This window comes from Taeniopygia guttata, chromosome 3 (assembly GCF_048771995.1).
Source record: "Taeniopygia guttata chromosome 3, bTaeGut7.mat, whole genome shotgun sequence".
NCBI classification, from domain to species: domain Eukaryota; kingdom Metazoa; phylum Chordata; class Aves; order Passeriformes; family Estrildidae; genus Taeniopygia; species Taeniopygia guttata.
This window is the reverse complement of record NC_133027.1, coordinates 35,651,165-35,676,997: the sequence shown is the minus strand read 5'-3', so window position 1 is coordinate 35,676,997 and position 25,833 is coordinate 35,651,165. Positions and strand designations below refer to the sequence as shown.

Sequence of the window (25,833 nt, the reverse complement as noted above, 5' to 3'; positions counted from 1 at the left end):
TACTTCTCTTGGCCACTGTGAGGGGCAGATAAACACAACTAAATTGGGTTGGTGTCCCCAGTAAGACTAGTGACTTTGCAGTATTAAAGTTTGCTCCCTGTGAGCAGTGGTTTTTCTATACTATAAGGAAGCCAGTTTTTCTCATGAATCTTGCAAATGAATCCTAAAGTTCAGTCTATGTAAATTACATTTCCTACTACAAAAATAAGCTGTCTTTGGAAAATCTTGCATATTATAGCTTAGACATATGGTCTTATTTTGTGTGCCAGTACTGGTGAAAGAAATCTGTTTCTTTCAAGGATTGCTTTGCTATGCTGAGTGACTTAAAACTGATGCTTCTGTACAACAGCAGAAACTACTTTTGAGACCAACACTTTTGGGGACGGAGAGTCCAACTGGTCCCTCTTGAAACCAGTCATCCTGGTTTGGAAGGTTGCCACTCCCACTTCACACAGCAAGTAGTGTAACCTTTGCCAAAACAGTCAAGACCAGTGGTGAAATAAAAGGTTTTGTTTTGTTGTGAAGCTTGCCATTAAGCTCTCAGTACATAGTCATCAGGGGTGATTGTGAATATCTGAAGGCTCCTACGCCTCCACATGAAATGGTCTGAATAGCATCTGGCAGTGTCACTACAGTATAAATAGCCAAGGTACAACAACCACAATGAATTTGGTCTACTTTTCCATTAAATTCCTACCATAAGCTGTCTAAAACCCCCCAAAGGCAGTTCAGTTGACTAAAACTAAAAAGCAGATTTTTGTGCTCTTTGAAATACTGTTGGTTCAATTTGTTTTGCCATTTGAGTTCAGAAAAAAGTGTGTGTTTTGTTATATGAACTTTTCAGCCATTTTATTGTGATCCTTTAATCTTCTAGAGAAAAAGCATGACACCTAGAAATGGAAAAATTTGTGTTAGTGTCAAAATCTGTCTATCTGTCTGTGCTGGGTTTTCTTGTTATTGTTTCTTTTCTTATCTCCTTGTTTTTTGCCCTTGAAGACAGTGCAGATCCTTGACATTGTCATGTGGGAAATCCTGTAATAGTGTGCTACAAATGCATGTGAACAGTATCTACTTACTGCGAGCCTGGAAATAAGATATAGTCTGAGATATGTGTAGAAATAGTAAAACTAACAAAACCCCAGTGATGGCTATGGCTGTATTGCCTATCTAGATGAACTAATATTTCTGTACTATGGTTTTCTTTGTCAGCTGGTCATTTAACCACCGGTACCTGGTGAACACTAACATTAATTTAATTAAAGCAGCAAAGAAGTGTCTGCAGTTTCCATGTGATACAACCAGCACTCCCCCCCTCCATTTGCATAACAATGCATAGAAGGTTAATGTGCCCCATAGGAAACTTCCATTTAGGTGATCAAGGCTGGAAGTGATGCTTGTTCGACATCTGTGGATCTACTGGGACATGGATTTCAGTTAGGACTTTGTTGGAGAGGATTTTTTCCTTAATATAGCCCTTAGAATCTGTGGTGTTTTTGCGTATTTCAATTTTCTGTAATGAGAATATGCTATTTGAACTTTAGGAATTAATAGAAAAAGTTTAGTGTACTGATTTGTAATGTGGAGGTTAATAAACAAATAGAATGTTTGTGTCTTTGAGTTGGTTTTGTTAGTGGATTTTTTGTTCAATTTTGCATGGAAGGGGTCTAATATTGGTGTTACTGTCTGGTTGACATGTTAACATTACTCTAGATTGTTGAAAGGTTTCAAGAAATGGACAGACTTACTTTGTAATTAATTACAAAGTAGTATACAGTAGTACAAAGGTTATATAATTGGTGAAAATTGATTTTAACCTGAGTGCATCTCTCATCGTTGCCTAAAATATGTTGCGAACAGGTATCATAACCTTAAGGATCCCATGTAAGACTTAAAAAATACTGTTTGAAGTATTTCGTTAGATCTGTAATTTTATTTTACTCTGCTTTAACTGCATAAATGCTTTTTTGTTGGGTGTTTTTTTTTTGTTGTTTTTGTTTTTTTTTTGTGAAATGCCTTAGCTATTAGTCTGAAAATACTGTGTTTTGCCAGTTTGTTTCAAAGCTTCTTCCTCCTCTGTGTTTCTGGTTGCTCCATACTGTCTTATACAGATGCTGTGTTTATGAGTCTGATAACTCAATATGCCCAGAACAAGTTTACACCAAGGGCAGTAGTTAAAGCTCACTCCAGATTAATTTGGTTTAAACAAGATTTTCTCATTTTATACAAGTGATATCTGGATCTGGCATCATAGTCTTTGTTAGGGAAGGGAGCAGTTATTCTGTTATGTAGCTAGAAAAAGCTTATAATAGGTCTGCATAATTAGATTATAGGAAATGTGAAAAGTTAGAACACTAGAAGAGCAGCACTATTTCCTTCAGATTTAAATAGACTTGTGTTTAATGTTTACTGTCAGGTTACATTTTTCAACATCAACTTAGAAAATTGTTTTTCAACATAAAGCTTTGGTTTTTGGTTTGTTGTTTGTTTTGGTTTTTTTTTTTTGTGGATTTTTTTTGTCTAGTTTTACTTTTCATGTTGTTTTAGACTCAAATTTCTGTGTGTGGCACAGTTAGATAAAAGGGCAACTAATCCTTGGCTTGCTTTGTGAACAATAGCAACTTGAAATGCATTTGGTCTCCTGAGAGGGGATTCTTGACATTTTTTCACCTTCACGAATTTTCTTTCAGGTAGAGCTCTTCTGTGCCTGATAGCAAATTCAGATGGTTTTATACTGGCTGTTTTCCTTAACTACTACTCAGATTTTATTTCCATAATGCTCACTTTCCTTCAGTCTACTGTTTGCTTTGATGAGTCAAGCTCTTTGGAGAGCAGTCAAATAAAAAGAAAAGTGATTTATACCCCATTTTATCACAGCTTTTTCTGTGATTTTTTTTTTCAGTCTAATCTTTTCTATGCTAGCAGATACTATTGGTATGCAGGTTGTATCTTGGCAAAAGCAGAGTTGTATGAATGCAGCCGGTGCAGCAATTTTTAAATGGAATTGTTCTGCTGTTACTAGATATCTTCCTTCAATCAACTAATTTTTGCATACTCTGGAAGGCTTGCATGACTCTGTAGAACTGGTTAAGTAACAGTTTTTGGTTACAAAAATCAGAGTTCACTCTAAAGTTTTAGACTAGTTGAGTCTATTATTCCCTGTTGAGTTTCAAAGAGTTTGCCTTCCCAGTCAATCTGGCCCTTCATTGTATTTTCCTCCTGTCTTAATCTAAAGGGATGGAACCAAACAAAATTGTAGCAAAGTTCAGGTAAGATTATAATTTTCAGGAAGGTGTCTGATGTATGACAACGTGTACTCTTCTATCCCATAGCTGCAATTTCTGACGCTGTAGTAGTCTCAGCGTGTGGTTCTGCTAATGACTGAGGCTACTGATGACTAGATGGAGTGTTGGAAAAATAATAGTGAGAGTACTCAAAGTCTTAAGTTGGCAATTTTTTTTGTCACTTTGTTCATGATAACATGAATCCTCAGTGACTTTTCAGCAGGAAAGAACGTACTTTATTTACAAGAGAATATTGCAAATAGGATGCCCATGGTTACAGCAAAAATTGAACAACTGTCTACCTGCTGGACAGCAATTAAGGCTGTGCTTATAGATAGGTACATTCAGAGTGTAAATTTTGCATGTTGCTTTACACTTTGTTCTAGAGTACTGCCCAGTTCTGAGAAAAAATGCCAGGATTTGGTGTAACAAGCTCCTGAAACAAAAGGGTTTTTTTATGTATATATGTACCCCTTAGACTGAGATAATTAAAGGAAAGTAAGTTTCCATCTGTAGAATTGGAAATGCTTGATGGGTATGCATTATATGCAATAAACGTATATGACAGAAAGGCTTACAGATCACATTACCAGGCTGTGGTAATAGAAATACTATAACTATAGGATTACCTATGACAATGGTAGGTATTAATCTTATTTATTTTGACTGAAATAGTTCATTATAATACTGAAAAAGAGAAAAGACCACCACCTAGGGTCCCACTTGGACTTTCCTCTGTCTGTGGAGGGTGCCCAGAGGACTATTTTTGAGTAGACATGCCACTTTAGGCATAGTAAAACAGTACACTACCCATGAGTAACCTGATAATCTGTGTGCCTGGTGTTGCTCAACATGACAGTGCCATCGGCTCTCAGGTCACATCTCTGTAGTTCACCAGGCTGGCCACTGCCCCTGTCACCACTTGAGACAGTAGGGAGAATGTGCACCATTGTAGTAGTAGAAGCAAAGACCACAGCATTGAGATTGTCCTCTACTCTATACAGCTCTGTGTTACATATTTAAAATATTTATTTTTGTTAATTATTTATCATGCCAGTGAAATTAAATTAGTTGCTTAGTCCTATCAGAAGTCCAGAATACAGTAGTGGGTAATCTGTTTAGTCTCTGAAAGGCAACAATAAAATCTGTTAAGCATATCAGGTTTATCAAATCCCCTCAGGATTTCAGGGCTTACTAACCTGTATTTGGTTAAGTACTTATTTCAGACAGATGGAATTTTTGGCAGTTACTGAAATTCCTCTCCTACTTACATGGAAATCATGCCTGACTCTCAAATAGCACCTGATTTTGCAAATGTAAATATTGTATACTGGAGACTATGTGCCTGGTGACTGTTCTTTATTTGTAAAATTGTACCATTAGAGAGGTATTATTTGGCTTTGCTTGGAATAATTCTGGTTAACAATATATTTTATGTCAGCTGATATTATTTTAATCTAAATTTCCTTCATAAATAGGGATCCCATGTCAGTTATTCCACTGAGAGCATTGCAGGCATCCTTTGATTAGAGTTACATATTAGAGATATAGGGTACTGACTCATAGCATCTACTATACAAGTAAATTATTTTAAGTCGAATAACAGATATGGTCTAATAAAACTTTTCTTTTTATTTAATGTTTTTATTTTTAGAAACAACCATTGTTCAAATTGTTATTTATTATGCTATTATTATATATATTTAATATCTAAAAATAAATCTGCACACTGATACATCTTTAGAAGACAAACAGTATTGACAAAGGTGGTAATTAGCAAAATTATTTTTATCATGCTTCAACAGGGGGCTAGAACTCTGAAGTGGCTTACAACCAGTGTTTTTAATCTATAGCATAGGTAAGCTGTATTGAAAATTAAAATATGGCATAAGAACATGCTCAACAAGTAAGTGATGTGGTAAACTCCTCTTGTCTCTGGTTCCCATAGGCAGAGCTTTCCCAAGTAGTAATTTTTGAGGGTCAATACATCCCAAAGGAGTTATAAAAGAATAAAAATGGCTCAGAAATATCCAGGGACATAAAAACCCAAAAAAACCCAAACCCCAACATAAGAATATTTGTTCAGCCTCTTTGCCTCTGTAGTTTAAACTGTGTTTTAGGCTGCTGTTTGGTCTAGGGGCAACCAAGAGAACCAAGACAGGTCTCTCTTCACTGCTGGGATATTTCTGCTAGGGAGTTGAGTCAGGAGACACACAGACTGCAGCTGATATTAGTTAGTAAGCCTGTTATTAATTAAAGCTGCTCTTGCAAACAGAATCAGGGTGTTGCTGTTAATGAAAAATAACCACATCCATTGATCCAGCTCCCCTTTGGCTCATGCCTGTGTTCATTGTAGTTCCCAGGTGGGGGCAGCCACAGGGAGACAGACACATTTTGGAACAGCCAGCTCTGATTTGGAAGTGTGTAAATGCAGCTCTAGCAATTTTTCTGGTTGCTTTGGGATTAAATATCCCTGTAACAATATGAATAATTCAGAGTAATATGATTTTTCAAGGGAACATGGGGACTGGGGAGTCAAAAGGATGGTAGAGGCTTGATGTAGCAGCCACATACAGGTAATTAGTGCCCCCTGAGATACGGGGGAGTGTTGTGCCTGGCTGTTGCCGGGTGCTGTGATAGCCTGCTATGCAGTGGATTTATAGCTGATACTATTGCCATAATGAGCAATGTTGATTGTTCCAATACCTTTGAGCTTCCCAGTTCTCAGTAAGTGCTTATGTGTGCTAATCTGAATTTGGTCTATAGTCAATATAGTAATTGGAGCAATTTGGATTAGTGACTGCAAGGTACCTATTCTAGAGTGAGCTTTAACGTTATCATTATCATGGATGGATAGGTGCCTGTATTGCATATGGATAACTAAATTTAGAATTTTAAATAGACTCAAGCCATCATCCTACAGTAAAGCACAGCATGCAATATATTTTTATACATTATTATCTTGGTGACTTTTACTGTTTATTTGTTACTGTCTGCTGTTTGTGTAATACAGTCTTCTCAAAATTAGGGTGAAGGGAGATTATGCAATGCAAAAAGATTTTACTCTGTATGTGTACAGTAAAACACATATATAGAAATAGAAATAGAAATAGTGTCTTAAAACTGGTTTGCTTGCTTATGTTCAGATAATTGTTTACCTTAGCTTAAAGGATTGTTAAAATAAGAATGCTGTGATGTGTCATTTCTGCTGTGCAGGTCTGAATCATGCTTGTGTGCAATCACCGTCTCAGCTCACAGCATGGCTGCTAAGCTGCCCACACATTCCCATGATGAATTTGCCAAGTCTGAGAAGTCTCCTTCTGGCCATCTGCATTTGTTTTGAGTCATAAGTCCATGGGTGTGTGTATTAGCTACTGTATTTATCTGGGCTTTATTTGTTGGGAGCTGGCTTTGACTTTTGTTTCAGTTTCCCCTGTTGACTTGACTTTTTACATTTGCTTTTGGAAATCCTGTGGACTTAGAATTGAGCTATGAGTAGGCTTCAGGTCACTTGATGTTTTTGGGGAAAAAAATTGTGTGTTCAACACACTGCAGCAGATCTACCACAACTCTAGAAAAACAGCTTTGAAATATAAATGCCAAATGTCATGATATAGTTTTTCAAATTAAAGTACTTGTTAAAAAGCTGTGTTTAAAGAAAAGCCCATAAAACCTGTGCCTTTTGGTATTTTGTATCTGAAACTAGGACAGTTTCTTCTTTTCTTGTATGTTCAGAGCTGTGCCCATCAGATACTGTATATTTTTTTTATTTACCATCAGCATGCCTCATAGTCTGACAAGTCCTGATGGATGCCTGTCCCTGGGGGCTTATCAAAAGGAGCACAAGTGCTGTATCTGTGTTGGGTTCTGCTGTTTACACTCCACCATTCTTACTTCTCCAGCTTTTCTCCTTCCTCATCTTAACCAGGGCAGATACCTGTCTGTGTCTGGCTTTTCAAACTACAGTGAAGGCACTTAATTAGCAGAGTTCATTGCTAATTCAGGGATCTCAGCTGTAGGCGGAGACCTATACAAGATCTGTGTGTTAGGTACTGTAGAAAGGCAAGAAAAGCACCGTATCTTTGCCAGAAGACCTAATGGACTGTTAATCACTAGTTAATATACTGATTTTTAAACCTTAATCTCAGATGCATAATCCAGAGTTAACCAATATGCCTCATGAAATGTCTGATAGAGAATCTGAGCATAGTTTTGGGGAAAAATAATTTTTTGAAAGATAGCAGATCTGCTACACAGTGACTTTTCTACTTGCAGTCTAATAATACTTTAAATAACGTGTACGTTATAAATGGTTATTGAAGTCCTTTGGTTCTGAAAGCAAAGCTGTCATCTGTATGTGTTGCCAGAGGATTATAACAGAAAATTTGTATTTTCATATTCAGTTTTAATTTCTTAACTCTATGCTATTAATCTTTGAACTATGGTAACTTTCTGCTGTTGAACATATTTTTTTCTTCTTATCAATTTGTATTTGTCATCTTTCTCCCTAGCCTTCATAAACACCATTTTAAAGGATTTATTTTTCTCCAAAATTTTAATAATCCAGATTTTTTTTTTTAATTGAAACTAGATCCAGCTATTTAAGCCCTTCATTTGTATGTAGGCCTTACAGCAAATATTCTTTAGAAGAAACATGAACCTTGAAGTTAATGCAAATTGACATTTTGCAGAAATATTTTTTTTCTTCAGGTCCAAAAGAAACCACCTTAACAGAAAACTGTGTGTGAATTTCCACCATTAAAAAAAATGGATCTATTTTCTGACCTACTGGGGTAAGAAAATAGACTGATTTTATATTATTAGGGTACTGGGGTACTTCCTGTGACTGGTCTGGCTAAAGCAGTGGTTGCAGAAGAGAAGTTTGCCCAAACAGCTGCATTAGCTGCTTCTGCTTGTAATATTTTTGGCAGTCATAACAAGTATTGGTAGAGAAAACAGAAGAAACATCTTTAGCCATATGTATACTGCTCCAACACCAATTTCTTGCCACAAACCACATTTGTTTTCAGCAAAATGAATTCATTATGGAGTGTTGTGCTCAGACTAGTTATTCTAAGTATTTCCTGGTGTATTCTGCCTTGACATGAGTGTTGGACATGGAGTATTAGAAATATTTATCTGATTTCTCTGAAGTAATTTTTGGACAATAAAAATGAAAAATGGAGAGGAAATGCTTGTAAAACTTTCTTTTTGCCTGTTCATAAGGTGACTTTTTTAAAAAACACAAATTATATAAAATATCTCAAAGGGATTTGCAGATTATTAAACTCTTAAATGTAGTTTAAAATGCTTGAAAACCCATATATTCTATATTTTTATAGAGGTTTTATAAAATTTTTATTGAATGTGCGAAATTTTACAGAGTTGTGCTTTTAGTTAGTTTATGTGGGTTTTTTTAATATTCTGATCCTAAATGTTTATGGCATTAGGTGTCTGAAACTGTTTTTATGTAGCTCATACCTAGCAGGACTGTGCATGCATTTTTTTGCTTCTTCAGCCAAAGGATTTTTCCATAAAATAAATTAATTTTGACTTGCATTCTTCCCTAACAGTACTAGCATAATATGAAAATCCAAAATTGCTGAAGGCTAAAGCTTGACCAGCAAAAGAATTGCCTGCAAACAGGCAAGCATACCAACAATCATAGTTTCCTAAGGACTGCATCTAGTTCTGCAGTTGAATTTCTCCTGGAGACAATCTTGTACATTAAGTGGTGTGAGCAGTGAGGGATGATGTGTGACTGGCAACTAGAAGTGATGCCACTGATTCTTCATTTGGGATGTATTGGGGAAAAACTCTTCCCTAGTAATTGAAGAGTGTTTTTGGTCTTTCAGCCAAAAGTATTCATCTTGTTTGTATGCCCTTTTTTTGTTTGTTTATTTTTAAGAATGGAATTGCAGGGTTCTGTAGTCCATTTGTTCAAAAAAATTATTCTGATCTTGAGCAGACAAGTATTGGAAGCAGCTGTGGAGTTTTCCCAGAGCTTTGTCTGGCAGAGCTCTCCCTGGCCTCTGCTCAGGGGTACCAATTGCTGTGGTGACAGCCTGCAAGTAGTGGTGAGGTACCACCTCTCCTCTTTCTGGCCATGACAGCAGATATTGAGCATATCTGAGTCCCTCAGACTTGTGTGCTTTCTTACACAATATCATTGAAATTTCTTTACTGTGCTTTTGTGATTTAGACATACAGAATGAGTTTTTAAACATAGGGTTTTTTTACTTTTTGATGGACTCTGAGATAGTGATGAACCTACTTGTCCATCCCCAAAATACTCTAGAGACTGTAATTTGCCTCTAGCAGTATGTTGGGTCAGCAATTCAGAGATGGTGGTACTTCTAGATATGCATCCTTGCTATACCTTTTCACCTTCCTCCTCATTTCTTCCCTCCCCCTTCATGGATATGGGAGGCTCAGATATACATGCGAGTATTCAAGCTTGAGTACTGCTGGTGGTGGTTGTCTCCTGAAGTCTTACGAGCCTTGATTTTTCCCTTCCAGAGACTGATGAAAGGGTCACTGAGACAGAGAACCCTGGATGTGGACATAGCTTCCTCTTCTAAGCCAGCCTCCTTCTACATGCTCTTACGCAAATACTTCTGTGGCACACCTGTAGTGAGGCCAACAGGAGGAAATGAGCTATTCTTCCAAATGAGTTGAAGTTTTTAAAAATGAAAGTTTTGATCTACTAGAACTACTAGGTCTTGGGAGAAATTGGAGACGGATCCCTGCAATGATCTGGCTGCCCTTTAGTGGAATTGAAACTCATTAGTGCATGGACAGGATGCGCATTTTGCTTTAGTACTCTTTTTCTAGAGAGCTTTATATAAACCTAGCAATTATATGAGCTTCAGGTGTTCTATCTGAAGAAGAAAAACTGTATTAGGGCAATCTAGTTTGTATTAAGACAGGAAACTTGTCTCTCTTCACTGTGAACAGAGGCTGAGACAGCTCTTGAAGTATTTTGAATATGCTCTGTCTGTTCAAGCACTACTTGAAAATTCAGTTGAAAGCCAGGGCAAAAAGCTGTCTGATACAAGATGATGCTGTTTTTTGTTGTTATTCTGTTTTGTGGTTTTTCAGTACTGCAGCTGAGGAAGGGTGTTGATATATGTGAAACTGCACTAGGACAGCATTGTAGATGAGGGGCTTTGGGTAGGTGAGCAGAGGACTGACAGTTAAGAGTGAAGTTAATAAACTCATAGACATTAAATAATGAAAGAGTACTGAATGATGTTCAGTAATGGAAGTCACTGCTACAATTGCAAAGCATCACAATATTACAAATTCAAAATTAAATGTATTTGCAATGAGTTACATTTCTTGAAAACTCAGAGAGCTTTCTGTGTACAACTGAGACTATGAAAGGGTATTTATATGTAAAGAGCAATAAATTAACCAAAATTTTCACCTTTGAGAAAGGAAGGTGATGAGGTGGCTGAAGAATAACTCAGTTTTGCCAAAAGCAAACCAGAGCATATAATGAAACATATGAAATGTAGCTCTTGAAGAATTGCAAACTCTTAATTGGGAAGGTTGATAATAACTATACTTTTCATCTCTGCGATATGTATGAAGCATAAAGCAGTGAATAAATCAAAACTAATTTGGCAGAGGTTAATATTTATGGTTGCGGTCTCTTGCCCTTATGCTGCTTTTAGATTGCCATACTGTTGTTCTTCTTTAAAAATTTATTTGTAATACAAGCTACAGAATAAAAATATCCACATAGTTTATAATAGTTTGGATGATAGATGATGGAAGTCTGTCCCATCCAGGTGTGCACAAAATCTGCCTCTGGAAGGGAGTGTGTAAACCAAGCTGAACCTAGAGCCCTCTCTGCTGGATGGCTGGGAAACAACACTTCAAACAGGAACAAATAGGATTTTTTATGTAGAAAAGAAAATCTGAGGCTAGTGCAAGAAATCTAGACATAACCCTTAAATCCTACATAGTTGAAGTCTTCCCTATTATAAGCAGATGGAATAGGATACACTTATTTTATAAAATGGCCTTCTCTTATTAAATTATCAAGGGATATATTTTAATGATATCAAGTAATATATTTTAATGATTCTTTTCTTCTGAGCAAATATGGGATCTGAGGGGGGAAAGAAAAGAATTAGCATTTCATCTTAGAAATTTGAAAAATTTGTAATATCTGTGCCAAAGAGGAATAATCAAGTAAAGGATTTACTCACCATATAAATCCTAGGGGTTGTAGGTTGGTACTGCGTTTTTGTAGTAATGAACCAAAGAAATTGATGCTTATTTGAAGGTGTAGTAATACATGGAGAATACACTATTCCAAGATGAAGTACTTTGTAAAAAAGATATTTGGCAAGATGTAACACATGTGTTTGTTTTAAAATAAAATATATTTTCCAGTTAGAGGGGAAAACCCTATTATAGTAATTAAAGTCCATATTTTTTTAATGTAAAACCAAACACAGACATTCAGAAATTTTTTTCATTCCATTTGAGTAATGGAAACGGGAAAGGAGAATTGCAGAGAATAACCGGATTGTCACTTTACTACTAGCACTAGAAGATCCATTCAAATTATGCAGCTCCACAAAGGCAGTCACTTGGACCTGATTCTGTGAAGTATGTATGAGCACATATGGGTTTTTTAAGCCCAAAAAGTCTAGTGGAAATAAGAGGGATCAACACTGAATAAACTTGTGAGAAGTGTTGACTCTTCCTTCTTCCATGATTTTTCAAGATCGGATAGCACCTGAAGACATTCATGACATATCTGGTCACAGAAAGTTCATTGGGGAAAAAAATGCAGCATTTGGAAACCTCTGAAAACTCCCATACATGGAGAACTACAGCAAAACAGTTACTGATCTTTATTAAACTTGGTTTCCCTTCATTTCCTGTCTAGGGAAGGAGAAGCACATTTTGGAAATGTTTGATGTTTTGTAAAGTGTTCGTTATAAGATATTTCTTTTTCTTGAGTCATCATTTCACTAAGGTAGCAACTTGATTAACATCATTATAGAGCAGAGAGTGTGATGGGATTGCTTTAGGGCTTTTTTCCTACTTTTTTTCAAATCAGAATGACATAACCACTTAAAAATTTAGATTAAAAATGGTGTAAGAAATGTAGCCTAATAAGATACAGGAAGATTTTGTAATATATTTTTGTACTGTAAGAATAAACCCTATGAGGTGACTACTTTTGAGAAAAAATCCAACAAAAACAGAAACAAAAATTACCTGGCTAAGTAACCAAACTAACTGTCTGTAGTTACCACAGCAGAGTAAAGCTTCAGCAGCCAGAGTGCTCAATGCTGCTGTGCTAAACCCACAGTCATGTTTCTGTTGTAAAGGCACCATCTTTCTTACAGTAGCTTGGGTAATTTCTGAAGGTGTTTTAGACAGACAGACCTCATTAAAATCAGAAAATGAGTGGCATGAATATACAACTGCTTTCTTCTTCAGTTGTAATTTAGCAGTTTTGCATGTATTACTCTCATGGTGTCAGGAGATGTTAACTTGTTCTATGCTGAGATGGAGTTGTTGTATCTGTACAGGTCTTCTTATGGCTCAATAGAACCTTTTCCCAAAATAATTACACAATTCTAAATTCTGTTTAACTTTAAACATGATGCTGACTTTACCCTGACTATGATTTGCTGTGGAAGATTTCTTTAATTAATTATCTCTTGTGTACATCTGTACATGGTTTTTATTTTTGTTTTTTCAGGGCATGGCTTTTACCTTGGAGGAGAGGCAACAATTGAATATTCATGGATTATTGCCGCCTTGCTTTCTTGGTCAAGATGCTCAGGTTTATACAATTCTTAAGAATTTTGAAAGGCTGACATCTGACCTAGACAGGTAAAGTATGGCTATGAAACTTTATCGTACTCACCAATTCATTAATCAATTTCATAAAAAATTCACTTTCACATTCAAAAACAATAAACTCCTACTTTAAAAATGCAATTTTCCAGAGCTGCTCACATTAATTTTCTTTGATAACTAAATGATACAAAGGTCACCAGAAGCAAATGAACTCAAGTAAAACTAAAAGTCAATAATGACTTTACATACATATATACATATGCATTAAAACACAGTAAATTTGTAGAATGTTATAAAACTAATGTGTAACATAGTATTGCTGTGCTTGGGTATTTTTAAGGGAAAAAATCTGGGAAGGGCTTTTATTATTTATGAATGCTAATATTTTTTCCTAAAAAAAATATTTTATAGGCTCTAGAACAAAACCTTGTTTCTTCATTTCTTCCTCCTGTGCCTTACTCTTTTCTGTTATGGGATGTCTTTCTATCAGTATGTAATATATGGCCTCTAGGTACCCATCTTTTGGTGACAAGACTTTTTTATAGTTTAAAATTGCCACAACATTTGTTTTTTATGGAGTCAGAATACGATGAGGACATCCTTCCTTACAAATGAAGAAGTGTCTTGCAATTGTGGTGTCTTCTCTAGGTTAACTTTTCTCCATTGCTCTCAGGAATGCCATTATCAGTTATTATCAGAGTAGTAGCTTCCCAGGCTGGAATGTTTATGAGTCCAAGTTCCTCCATGTATAAAAGTGTAAAATTTCATGAAGCCCCCTGATTGTTGTTACCATAGGTGAAAACTTTCTCTGTCTTTCTGTCCCCACCTCCTCCTTAACTCTGCCTTGAGGTAGTCCCTTCATGATACAGCTCATTGTTTCATGTGTTTCAGGACACATGAAGCAGTTCCAACTGCTTCTTTCATCTTGAATTGCTGGAATTTCTCTTCACCTATAACTTGAAAACCAGAAGTAAAAGGGTCTTTCCCCATTGTTGTATGCATTTTTTAACGAGGAATAAATTTTGCTCATACTTCAGGTCATAGCAGAAAAACACTCCTGGTTTCAGAACATCACAAATAGCATGTCACAGGTCGAGCTATTCAACAGTCAAAAGCAGATCAGCAGTATTTTAAAATGTTAATTCTTTATCTTTTTTAGCAAAAAATTCTGGATATTCAAGTGGCTTTTTGCCAAAAGGAAAAATTTCTTCAAGAAAGGCAGAAAGAATTAATCTATCAGTTTTAAATGACAGAGTAGTAAAACTTTGAATGACATGCCTTTTGAACTGCAGCAAAACACTGAATGCTGAAATTTTGATCACAGTGGGATTAATGAAATAAAAATAACTGTCCCCAGGTATTGTGAGAATACTTTGCAGCTATCTTTATTATGTCAAAAAAAAAGGAAAGATAAATCTGTTTGTCTTGGGGGTCGGGAAGAAAATATTTTTTTTAAAGTATAACAAATCTGTGTATGATAGACAAAAAAAAAATACAATAGTATAAAGAAATATAATGTGGTTACAAATGAATGTAAACAAAAAGTTTTCCATAAGCCATTTGCTTCAGAGAATATTATTCCAAAACTGCCCCTGTTAACCTTAAGATCCATAAATACTTAATTAAACAAAAATGTAGTGTAATTCTTTCCCACCCATGAGTCTTCTTTGGCATTTTCTCTTTTCCAAATGCTTAGTTGGGTAAGGAGGAAATTTGTTTCCTGCTCCTGTGACCAGACATCTGTAAAACAGAAGCGCTAACATTAAATTATTCCATCCATGTGTCTTGAGCATTAGATTGTAGCTTGCCATTTTAGACTATAAACCAGTTTTTATTATAATGCCTGCTTTAGTATAAAGGTTATATTGTACTGTGCAGCTTTGCAGTACAAATTTATGCTTGTTAATTTAGTTTTAGTGATGCAGTTCAACTGAGAAAACTAGCAAGTCTTCTGTTCACAGAAATAGATTGAAGCTGTTACAAGTTAGGCTTTTTTCCACTAATGTGTCCACTAGTCAGAATACTTCAAATAAGATTTTAGTAATTAAAATATTAAAACAAGTGAATAGCTGTGTTTATTTTTCCATTTTATTCTGTGACATGTCTGTGCTATTTTCTCAGCTTTAAGTTTTGGTCCAGATATCTGAATCTTCCTCTTACAGTGTGATAAACATTGTGGCCCCATTTGTAGTGCTGGAGAAGCTGTGGTGATATCTCCATCCATGGGAGATGTTCCAAACCTGACTGAACATGGTCCTGGGCAAACTGCTCTAGTTGACTCTGCTTTGAGCATGGGATCAGATGAGGCAATCTCTCTTCCAACCTGAGCTAGTGTATGCTTTCATAACACAAGTCCATAATACTTGAGAAGTAAGTTTTCAGGGATAATCTTGGATCAATGCAAATTGTGTAAATTAAGTCATCCCTTAGGAATATTAAATTATATAAATCCACAAGTACCCCCCAAATGGAATTTTTTCTTTAAGAAATCGTATTTGTACTCTGTCTGAACACCCAGTAGATCTAAATTGACTATTCATGTCATGCTGTGTGTTTTGATAAAAAAATATTTTCCTCATGTATTATTGGGGCTTTATATGGCTGTGATGTTTTCTCTATTTTTAGCAAAATAACACTGTGTTACATGCAGAGGTCTACAGTTAAGATCACTGATGAAAAGACTTGGTAAGAGTTGCACAAAGAAGATACTTCCTTTTAAGACTGTAAACATTGACACCTTGGGGTGCTTTGCAGATAAACGTCTTCTGTGAATTGAGAGTGCAAAAATGTGCATGTGCAAAAATCTACATGTGCAAAATGTGACTTGCAGGTGTGTTTATAAGTCAAGTGTCTGAAATTTCATTGGAGTGTGTCAATAAAGAGCCTGCTTGGAGAACATGTGCATTACATGTGGTGAGCTCAGTCCTCAAGGCAATATGTGAACTCTGGTCTCCTATATTTATACTTGTAGCAAAGAATTTTAAAGAAGAGTGAATGTGGTCCTGCCACAATTACTCCTTGAATCTCTTCACAGATGAATGTCAGAAGCTTTGGGTGTTTTAACTGGAACTTGAAATCTCAAGTTCTGCGTGTAAAGGCAGGTGCTCAAAGACAGTCTTATATAAGAGCATGCAGTTATTGTCTTCTACTGCGTGTAAATACCCTAATTCCATGAAAACCCCCATGTTTCTTGCAGTATGCATCTGGCATAGTCTTTGCTTCCATAGAAACAGTGATTGAAAAGAGGTGAAGGGAGGCTATTGTTTTCCTTCCAGAGCTTGGCAGTAGGTGTATACTTGTGTGTTTTACATACTAATACAAAAGATTATGTACAGGCATTTAGATATTGCAGAAGTGGAACTGTTAAACACCTTAGACAGAAGGGTATCATCTGATGAAACATCCATGCTGTTTATGACAGCATCTTACATTGGCAGGATTGGCCTGGTTTTGCTTGGAAAGAGAGTGTGTGTAAATTCATAAAGCTAAATTGCTAGCTAGTACCATGGCATGACATGTTTTAGCACTGCTAAAACGCCTTTGTGAACTTGTAGCATGTACTCTGAAATACCAAGAGTTCATATACAAAACTAATGTGGAGCAGCAGCAAGTCAATTGCCTGGTATGCTTAGCAAAAGGGACACCAATAAGAGGAAAAAATTCTATTCCTCTAACTTAATTTGGAAAAGCTGTGATGGATTCTGCAAGTAATTTAATTTTTTTTCTCCCCTCTATGTTCTTAATTGTCTTTCTTCTTGCTCTGTATTGATACTGACATTGTTGCTCCTGGCACAGTGACATCTTCTGCCTCAGCTTTTCTTTCTTCAAAGAGTCACACTGTAAAATGTAATACTGGATGTGTTAACATTAGGAGAGGGGCCATCATATTGCTTTTCCAGGGAAGGCGGTTTTATTTTGTTTTTTTCTTAAAGCTCCATGTCTTTAATGAATTTTTATATAAATACTGATGGTGCAGTGTAATAGAGCTAAGTGTCTTACACAGGTTAAAACTAATAGCTTCTCCTCCCACCTTCTTTATTTACTCTCATATTTTTCAAGATACAAGTAAAAAAATAAGGGATTTGTTCTATTTTCACCTCTCCATTTTGCGTTGTAAAGTGTATGCCAGTGATACTTGGGCCAGTTATCCTAAGAAATCATCAGTAACTTTCCGGTAGTTACATCCGTTTTGTTTTGGATTGTAGATGATATGTGGTTTACATCCTTTTGTTGCTACTGCATTTCATTACCTTCATAATAGCAGAGTCTATAAAACATTCTTAGGTGAAGTAAAGACAAGGGGAGAAGAGTGACACACTGAAATTTGAATGCTTGGCAGTCTCCTCTGTCTGACTTGCCAGACCTTGGGTTTTGTCCTCTGAAACTCTTCCCTGAAATCTTCATTCAAGACTCCTTGTCTGAGGACAGATGATACTTTTCTCCCTTTTTATAGCACAAAAGATTGTTTTCACTGTTTTATTGCTTGCTTTCATTACGTTTTCAATTAAATATGGGCTTCAGTAAAAGATTCCATTAAACACAATGCTGAAAAGCACTTTGTGCATTTAGTTGTGTAGATACTTGGATGTTGCTAAAAGTGCATACTTGTTGTCTAATGCATAATAAACAACCCCACACTGAGTATGAAGCATTTTTGGTTTTCCCTTTAGAAAGAATTTTTGAGAAATTTGATACCTTTAACTAAGCAAATTATACTCTGAGAAAGAAGGCATATTCTTGCCATTGAAAAGGCCTGATAAAAATTGCACTTTCCTAGAAATGGTTTTCACCTTATAATAGTATTTGTTATGTGGATATGATCAAGTATGTAATATTTGAAAATAAAAAAAAATAAAAAAACTTACTCATTTTGCAAGTTCTTTAGTATGTCATGAATATAAGTGGCATGATAAATATAAATAAGAAAATAAAACCCCAGTTTAATGCTATAGGACAGTAAAAATGAAGTGAAGAGTTTTAACAAACAGGTTTTTCATTTGAAGTCCTGAGGGAGCCTTTTGCTAAGCTTTTAATTTCTTTTGGAAAAGATTTCTTTACCCCGTTTAAAATCTAGGCTTGACCTGAGTAATAAGAAATGTTGATGAAAAGGTATTTTATATATTCTTAAGCCACATCTCATTTTAAAATAAATTGATAAAAAAAGAACCAGCACTCAAACAACCAAAAAATGGCAACTACTTTGGAATGGTGCTGTGGCTCACATGGTGTTGAAGTATCCAGTATAGAGTGGGGGCCAAAAATATGCATGATATTCTCTAAAATCACTTTAAATGTTCTCTAGTAACAAAAGGAAAGTCTTCATGTGTATTCACAACTACACGTGCAAGAACTTGTATTTCAAGATAAATGTTGGGATAGTCATCCTCAGGAGAAAGGTTTTAATAAAGAAAATGCTCTGAGAATTCAAGGGCAATGCAATATATGCTATATCGTAATGAAATACTGGGAAGATGAAAGGCTATAGAGAAATGTAATCATATGAAAGAAGATTAGTATGTATGTATATTTGTAGCTGAGAAGTGCAAGAGCAGGATATAATTTAACTGTGGAGAACATTCAAAACTAATGTGTATGATGGAAGGTGGAATTGCCTCATGGTGATGGTATTTAGAGAACAACTGCAACATTTTGGTTTCTAGATCTTTATCTGTTTAGGGTCTAAAATACCCTTCATTACACAAGGACAGGGATAGTTTTTTTGTCTCACTTCTGTCACCTCATTACAGTCACCAGCTGCCAAACTGGCTTCACTTGCCTTGCTTATAGTGCTTGTTAAAAGTTTACATAACAAACCCAAAAGGAATGCTTCCCTGATATACAGGGATAGGTGAGCTGAGCTTCAATGGAATGCACTCAGATTTACTAAGCTGTTCTTTGTCAGATGGTTACCTGGCTATATTTGTGTCTTTCTAAAGAATGAATTGATTTTACTGGGGCATGTGATGCCTAAGTATGCAGAAAGAAAGTTCATATGAATGATAGTTAAGTAAACAAATCTCCAGGCTTTTGGAAGGAATGTGTTCTATATGTATCCTCAACACTTGTGTAATAAAATGATGAGCATATGAAACTTTTTGAGTGTAAGTAATTAGTAATCCATTGTAAATTAAAAAAAAAAACCTACTACATAAATTGTAGGTTAAAGATTTTGTATAGGCCTATTGGTATAGAAGACTTCTTAACTTTTACAGAAATACTTATTAAGATTGCTAAAACTTGTGAACAGACAGGTAAGGTATAAGATCACTAAATTTCTAAATTTTAAGTGTTCACAAAGTGACATTGTGATATCTATGTGAACTGGTATAACTTGAAGTCGCTCAGAGACATTTAATTTGTCACAATCAGCACTGCAATTTGGCTTCCTGATTGGTGTATTGAAACAGTAATGTAATCATTCAGGATAAGTGTGATGGTAGTAACAAGTAGATCCACCTAAACATGAACTTTCTTTCAGTCTTGTTTATGTGATTATTTTTTTTCTCATTTGTTTTCTTTCAAAATAAATACGAAACCTCCTCGAAATTTATTTTAGTTAGGAGATATAACATTGCAGATTTCAAGTCAAACATAGACTTAGGGGATGAGAGGCTATGTGTGTATGATTTGTTTTAAAAAGCTTTGTTTTTCAGTATTTATTTGAAGTATTAATGTGGATTTAAGACAAATTTCTATCTGGGGAAGAGCATGCAAAGCTTAATGTTTTTAGTTCTGTTTTCTTTGAGCAGTTTAGTAAGCTTGTTTAAGTTATATTTAATGCTGGTCTCATTTCAAGTGGAACAACTGATATACACAGATAAGGTTCTGACAGACCAAATCTTCAATTGCAGCACAGTGTTTTATACCTGAAAGGGATTATCTTCCTGAATATGTAGAGTTTGACAACTTCATGACAGCTTTAGTTTCTCTGTCTCAACCAGTTTGTGTCTGAACCATTTGTGCTGTTAAGACTAGGAGGAATTTGAATACTTTCAATAAGACAGAGGCTATTATAGAAAAAACATAATTTTAATTATCCAAACACCAGATCTGTTTCTAAATCTACTTTATATATTCCCTTGATGTCTGTCTAATTATATGTAATTCTTCACAGATACATGCTGCTAATGAGTCTTCAGGATCGAAATGAAAAGCTTTTCTATAAAGTGCTGGCTTCTGACATTGAAAAGTTCATGCCTATTGTTTATACTCCCACTGTAGGACTGGCTTGCCAACAATATGGTTTAGCATTCCGAAGGCCAAGGTATGTAAGTTTATACTTCAAATAAAAGTAATTGTATCTTATTTTTCTCTTGGCAGATTTCTGTAGGGGTTTTCTAACAGCTGCATATAAGCCAAAACTGCAATAATTGAGATCATTCAAGCTACACTTTTGGTCTACATTAAACAATAATTTGTGCATTTCTTATCTGCATTAAAAAGGCAAATTATTAGTTGATTTGCATTAAAACATTAATATATTTTTAATCTTATTGACTGATTATAACTATTAAACTGTATAGTATATGTACTGTATTATACTGTGTAGTGGAACTATTATATTATTTTAGAAATCTAGCTGCATATTAGAAGATGGGAGAACAATGGAACTTTAGTTTTAGATTTGTCTTAGAAACTTGAAAAACATAGACTTTTGCCTGTATAAATGTTTGTTATTGGTATTTTATACATACACAAACACACGCACATATTATGTTAAAAGAATAAGTGTACAAACTAAGGATGGATTATATATCTATCTACTGATATCTTAAAAATTGCCACAAATCATCAAAGTTCCTGTTTCACTATTTAATGATTTCTTGCTTCGTAGGTTGGTTACTGGAGTGTTTTTATTCTGTGTACAATATCTGTATTTATAGAATTATGAGGAAGTGGCATGAAAGAAGGATAGATACTTCTGTTTCACTCTGCCTCTTGAACATCAACTCACACAGTGTGAAATGCTGTTTGAGAACATTGTGTATATCACTGCCTTCATGTGCAAACTGGAACAGCACTTTGGAGCCTTCTGCAGAATTTTCTGGCAAGGAAAGAGATAAATGAACTGCATGTGCATAGCTGTTAGCAGAAATAAGTTTTTTACAGTGAAGGCATTGATCAAAAGTAAGAAGCTTGCAAGATGTAAGGGAGCAAATGACTGCTCACAAATTCTTCAGCAGGAGATATTTCAGAGAGACTTATGGTTTCAAGGTTTTGTTCTTAATGTGAAAATCATTTTGGCCTTGTGACTGATAGAATGAGTCAGAACCATCTGGTCAGCTGCAAAAAACAAGAATTCCCACTTCTGTGCACATGAAAAAGTTCAAAAATACCTCAAGAATCCTTATTTAAACCTTTTTAATGATCTGTGGCTTTAGGTGCCTCCCTTAGTAAGAGAAGTCATCTCCTTTTTCTGCCTTAGTATTTACCACCATGGTGAATTTATTTGCCTTCCAGGAAGTGCTAAATGTGTCTGGAAATTCTTTGCTTACGCTGGTCTCATTACTCCTCATTTTGATATTCTTTGCCATATAAAATATTTCACAAGGAGCACCTCTGCCCATGCACATACTTTTCCTTTCTCCCTAGATGAATGAAGCATCTGTGGAGAAAAACACCCTGTTTAACAAGAGTCATGGAATTGTTAAGTTTTCCAAAGACCTCCAAGGTCATTGAGTTTGGCTTTTGGCTGAAAACCACCATGTCAACTAAACCGTAGCACTAAGTGCCATGTCCAATTATTTCTTGAGCACTTCCAGGGATGGCAACTCCACCATCTCCCTGGACAGCCTGTTCCAATGCTTAATCACCTTTTCAGTGAAGAATTCTTCCTGATGTCCATCCTGAAACTCCCTGGCACAGCTTGAGACTATTTCTTCTCATCTGTCATTCATTGCCTGTCAGAAGAGACTACAACCTCCTTTCAGGCAGTTGTAGAGAGTGATAAGGTTACCCTGAGCCTCCTCAGGGCTAAACAACCCAGTTCCCTCAGCCACTCCTCCCATGACTTGTGCTCCAGACCCTTCATCACCTCTTTTGCCCTTCTCTGGATATGTTCCAGCACCTCAGTGTCTCTTTTGCAGCAGTGTTGGAACTAGATGATCTTTAAAGTCCCTTACAATCCAAACCATTCTGTGGTTCTGTGATCTTTGACAGACTCTTTTCTACTTAAGAAAAATACTTACAATGTAATCTTCCACTGCACTGTTGCAGAGGTATGTTTTTTTTCCTAAGAAAAACCTTTTCTAAAGTATTCCAAAACCAACTATGCAAAGCAACCAATATATTTTAGTTTGAAATTGCATTCTAAACCATGACTGATTTAGCATTAAACTGTATATGCCAGCATACCTCATAAACAGTATCCTCCATGAGATGGATGGGGAAGAAAATATAAACATCAAATTTAGTATTCTGAAGGTGAAAAGGAGTAAAATATCTAAGATTTAGTCCAGACTATATAATCTTAAAATTTTGATTGAATTTATTTTAAAGAACTTGCGATCAAGGAAAAAGGTATAATCTGATCATACCTTGAAAAAACATATTCTCATCTGTAAGAACTGTCTGCATCTGCTTTATGCTGATTCATATGTAAGTGCTGTCTTTACAGAGAAGTGACTGTTTTTCTTTTACTATGTTTTTTTTTATTTCAGAATTTTTTTAATACTGCCTCTTCCCACAGCTCAGGAGATGTTTGCTGTTTCATAGTTTAATACACAGCTTGTTAGAAACAGACTTGGAGGTAAATGAGTTAAAAATTACTCATTTGATACAGATCATGTTTATCTCACTGCAGTTTGTAAGGCAGTGTCATATTTAGTTTACGTCTGTAAGGATGTTTTCCAATATTCAGTTATACTTCTTTACCTTGTGAAATGAGTTTGAAGTGCCTGACTCACATCTCTTGAGGCAAGGAACAACAAAATTAATTTAGAGTTCAAAAAGTAGGTGTCTCATGGAATCATTAAATGAGATCATCTTCTGTGACTCCCTTATGCGTTTTTAGAAGACTTTATGGGCTCACATGATATGCTTACAGTCACAGAAGGACTCTGGCTCAGGAAAAGGTTTTCATCTTGAAGGAATAGCTTGCAATTTTAGAATAAACATTTGTGGCTGACCAGCTAACCATCTGATTAAGCATCATTTCTCAAGAGAACCAGCTGCAAAGTAAGTTGACTCACTGGTTTGAAGCTCATCTGTATATTGACTTTTTTTTGTAATATTGAGGCTCAACTCAAGGTTGCATTACTCACTCTGAATATTCAGCTTTAAATCCACCACTTTAATGAATGAGAGTATTATTGTAGAAGTAAACAGTACAGATCTGATAGAAGGTCTGTAACATGCACCTACCTAAACCACGTTGTTACGTAAACATTATTTAGAAGACCAGTCTTTCTGGTCTTCTTCCTAATTGTTGAGGAGGATGAGGGAAGGAATGGTCCTTTGGGGAGCTGGTCAGAGAAGGAATTTGGACCTGTACAGATAGAAATTGTACTTATGCTGGGAATATAATGGGGTTCTTGTTTCTATTGTAATGCTCACGCTATCATTAAAAGCATTATCTCAGAATCTCTACTAGATCACTTCTTGGTTCAGAGTTTCTATCCATCATTTAAATTCCTAAAGAAAAAATTTTTCAGTTGCACAAGACATGTACTTAAATATGACAGCTTTTGATTACTTACCAAGAAAGAATCTATTTCTGTAAATAGATTTCTGAAATACAACAGTTCTTTCATCCAACAAGAATAAATATGGGAATGCTCAATGGAAATTTCCTCTAAGAATCCAAAATCAACTTTTTATGTTGTATAGAGAACACCCAGGAGTTTAAGATTCTTGTGTAAACTCAGCATTCAGAGAAGGGAGGTATAATTGCCAAGTACTGCTATGCTGAAGACTTTGGATGTTGTGAAAATCTTAGGTGACTGTTTATATATTGCCATTCCTAGAAGGAAAAACCCTTTCAATCGGAACATGATCAGAGCAAGCCTGGGTAGCTGATGCAGCTACACAGGCATGGCAGAATTCTCTGAAATAACTTCCCAATGCAGTCACAGACTATCAGGCTGACTAGGAACCATTTTTAAAGCAGCTCTATTGGGTCTGATGCAGTCTCTTAAAAGGCAAAGTATGTCAGCTTTGAAATTGTTTGCCAGATTTCCATTTCACTGAAGTGTGTAGTCACTCAGCACATACAAATTTGAGACTTAGCCCTTTCCTTTCCTTATATTTCTCAAAAAAGAATATATTTATTTACATTTATTTTATATATTTACATTTGCAATGATTCAGATGCACGGTATTGAATGCAAATGTTGCAAATGCGAGTTTTTTTTTTTTTTGAAAAATATTTACATGCTGAGATTGCCAGCTGCGGGATAGCATTGCTTTTTAATAAAGAAAAGAAATAGAGAATGGGGAAATATTTATTTCCTGTGACAGAACATGCAAAATGTTAGACCTTGGCATCAGAAGTTGGAGTCTGCTTGCCAGCACAAGGTTGATCCTGTAGTGCATTCAATAATCTTTTTGTGGTTTTAATGAGGCTTCTATTGGAATTATTTTTTGGAATTCCAATGTATGTCTGTGGCATCCAAGTCTCTTCAAAAACCAGATTTGGCCTACTGGAGGCCAGAAGTTTGTCAAGTACTCCATGATCACGTGAGCCAAGAAAGTTCAGTTCCTGGAAGTTTTTTGAGACTCTGTCTCTCCTTCAGATGTGTGGTGTTTTCTTGATTAAGACTATTAGAATGTCTGAATTTATTTCATGTTACTTCTTCCCCAGTATAGCAGTTCCCTTAGTTTTTTTTTCAGCACATCTAGATGTTTTTTCCTCCCCTATAAAAGCATATATATCTATACATATGTATATTTAGGGATTTTATTAATTTAATTGTTGCTATACATAATTATCTTAGTATCTTCATTTAGTTAGAAGTGATTATTGTGTAACATAAAATTATATTAAAAGATGTAACAAAACACTAGTTTCACATGTATTTTTCGTAGTATTTTTTTCTCTGAAAACTATGTAGAATTTTAATCTGTAACTGGAAAAAAGGAAATGTGCAGGTTTTTTAACCTATCACTTGTAAGGTCTTGACTGTTAGGGCAGCATATGAAATCAAAATGTTTTGCAATAAAGGCACAAAGAACAGCAAAAGGCTTCTTGAAAATAAACTGTTGGAATTCTGTTCTGCAGAAGGACCTGGTTTAAGTGGCAAGTTACTATGTAGCATTTCAACAGAGAATTAGTATAGCTGTAGAATTTCTTCTAATTTTAGACGGCCCTTTCTCTTAATGGCTTCTAAAGCCTCATGATGATGCCAGTAGGAACCTCTCACCAAGAAATTTTGGAATACATGTTGTCATTTTTCACTTTTGTCTTTTGTGAAGATGACAACTGTTGACATATTCCAGGCAACTTTTTTCTCTTTCCTTTTTTTTATCCCTGTCTATAGCCTTGCCATTGAGTTTATGGCATCCAGTAATTTTACTTTCTGGCATGATTCTGATCTGCTTTTACTTTCATCAAGCTAAAACTTTGCTTAGCATTCTGTTGCTTCTGTGGCTTGAAGGTAAGTCTAATAGAATCTTCCCAGCAAAATATTTGCTCTGCTCTTGAAAGCTGGAAAAGGAGAATTAGCAGTGTTGAACTCCTCTTTCTCCTGGACTGTCTTGTAGAATGGATTGTGCCCATGTA

General features: G+C 35.6%; 1 protein-coding gene across 1 annotated transcript in view; it reads left to right on the top strand.

Annotated features, from left to right (window-relative positions):
- ME1 (malic enzyme 1) overlaps positions 1–25,833 on the top strand; it is a 154,591-nt gene that overhangs the window by 25,608 nt on the left and 103,150 nt on the right. The window contains exons 2-3 of the mRNA XM_030267522.4: positions 13,015–13,148; positions 20,230–20,379. Coding sequence (XP_030123382.1) covers positions 13,015–13,148; positions 20,230–20,379 — 284 coding nt within the window. The remainder of the gene's footprint in view (positions 1–13,014; positions 13,149–20,229; positions 20,380–25,833) is intronic.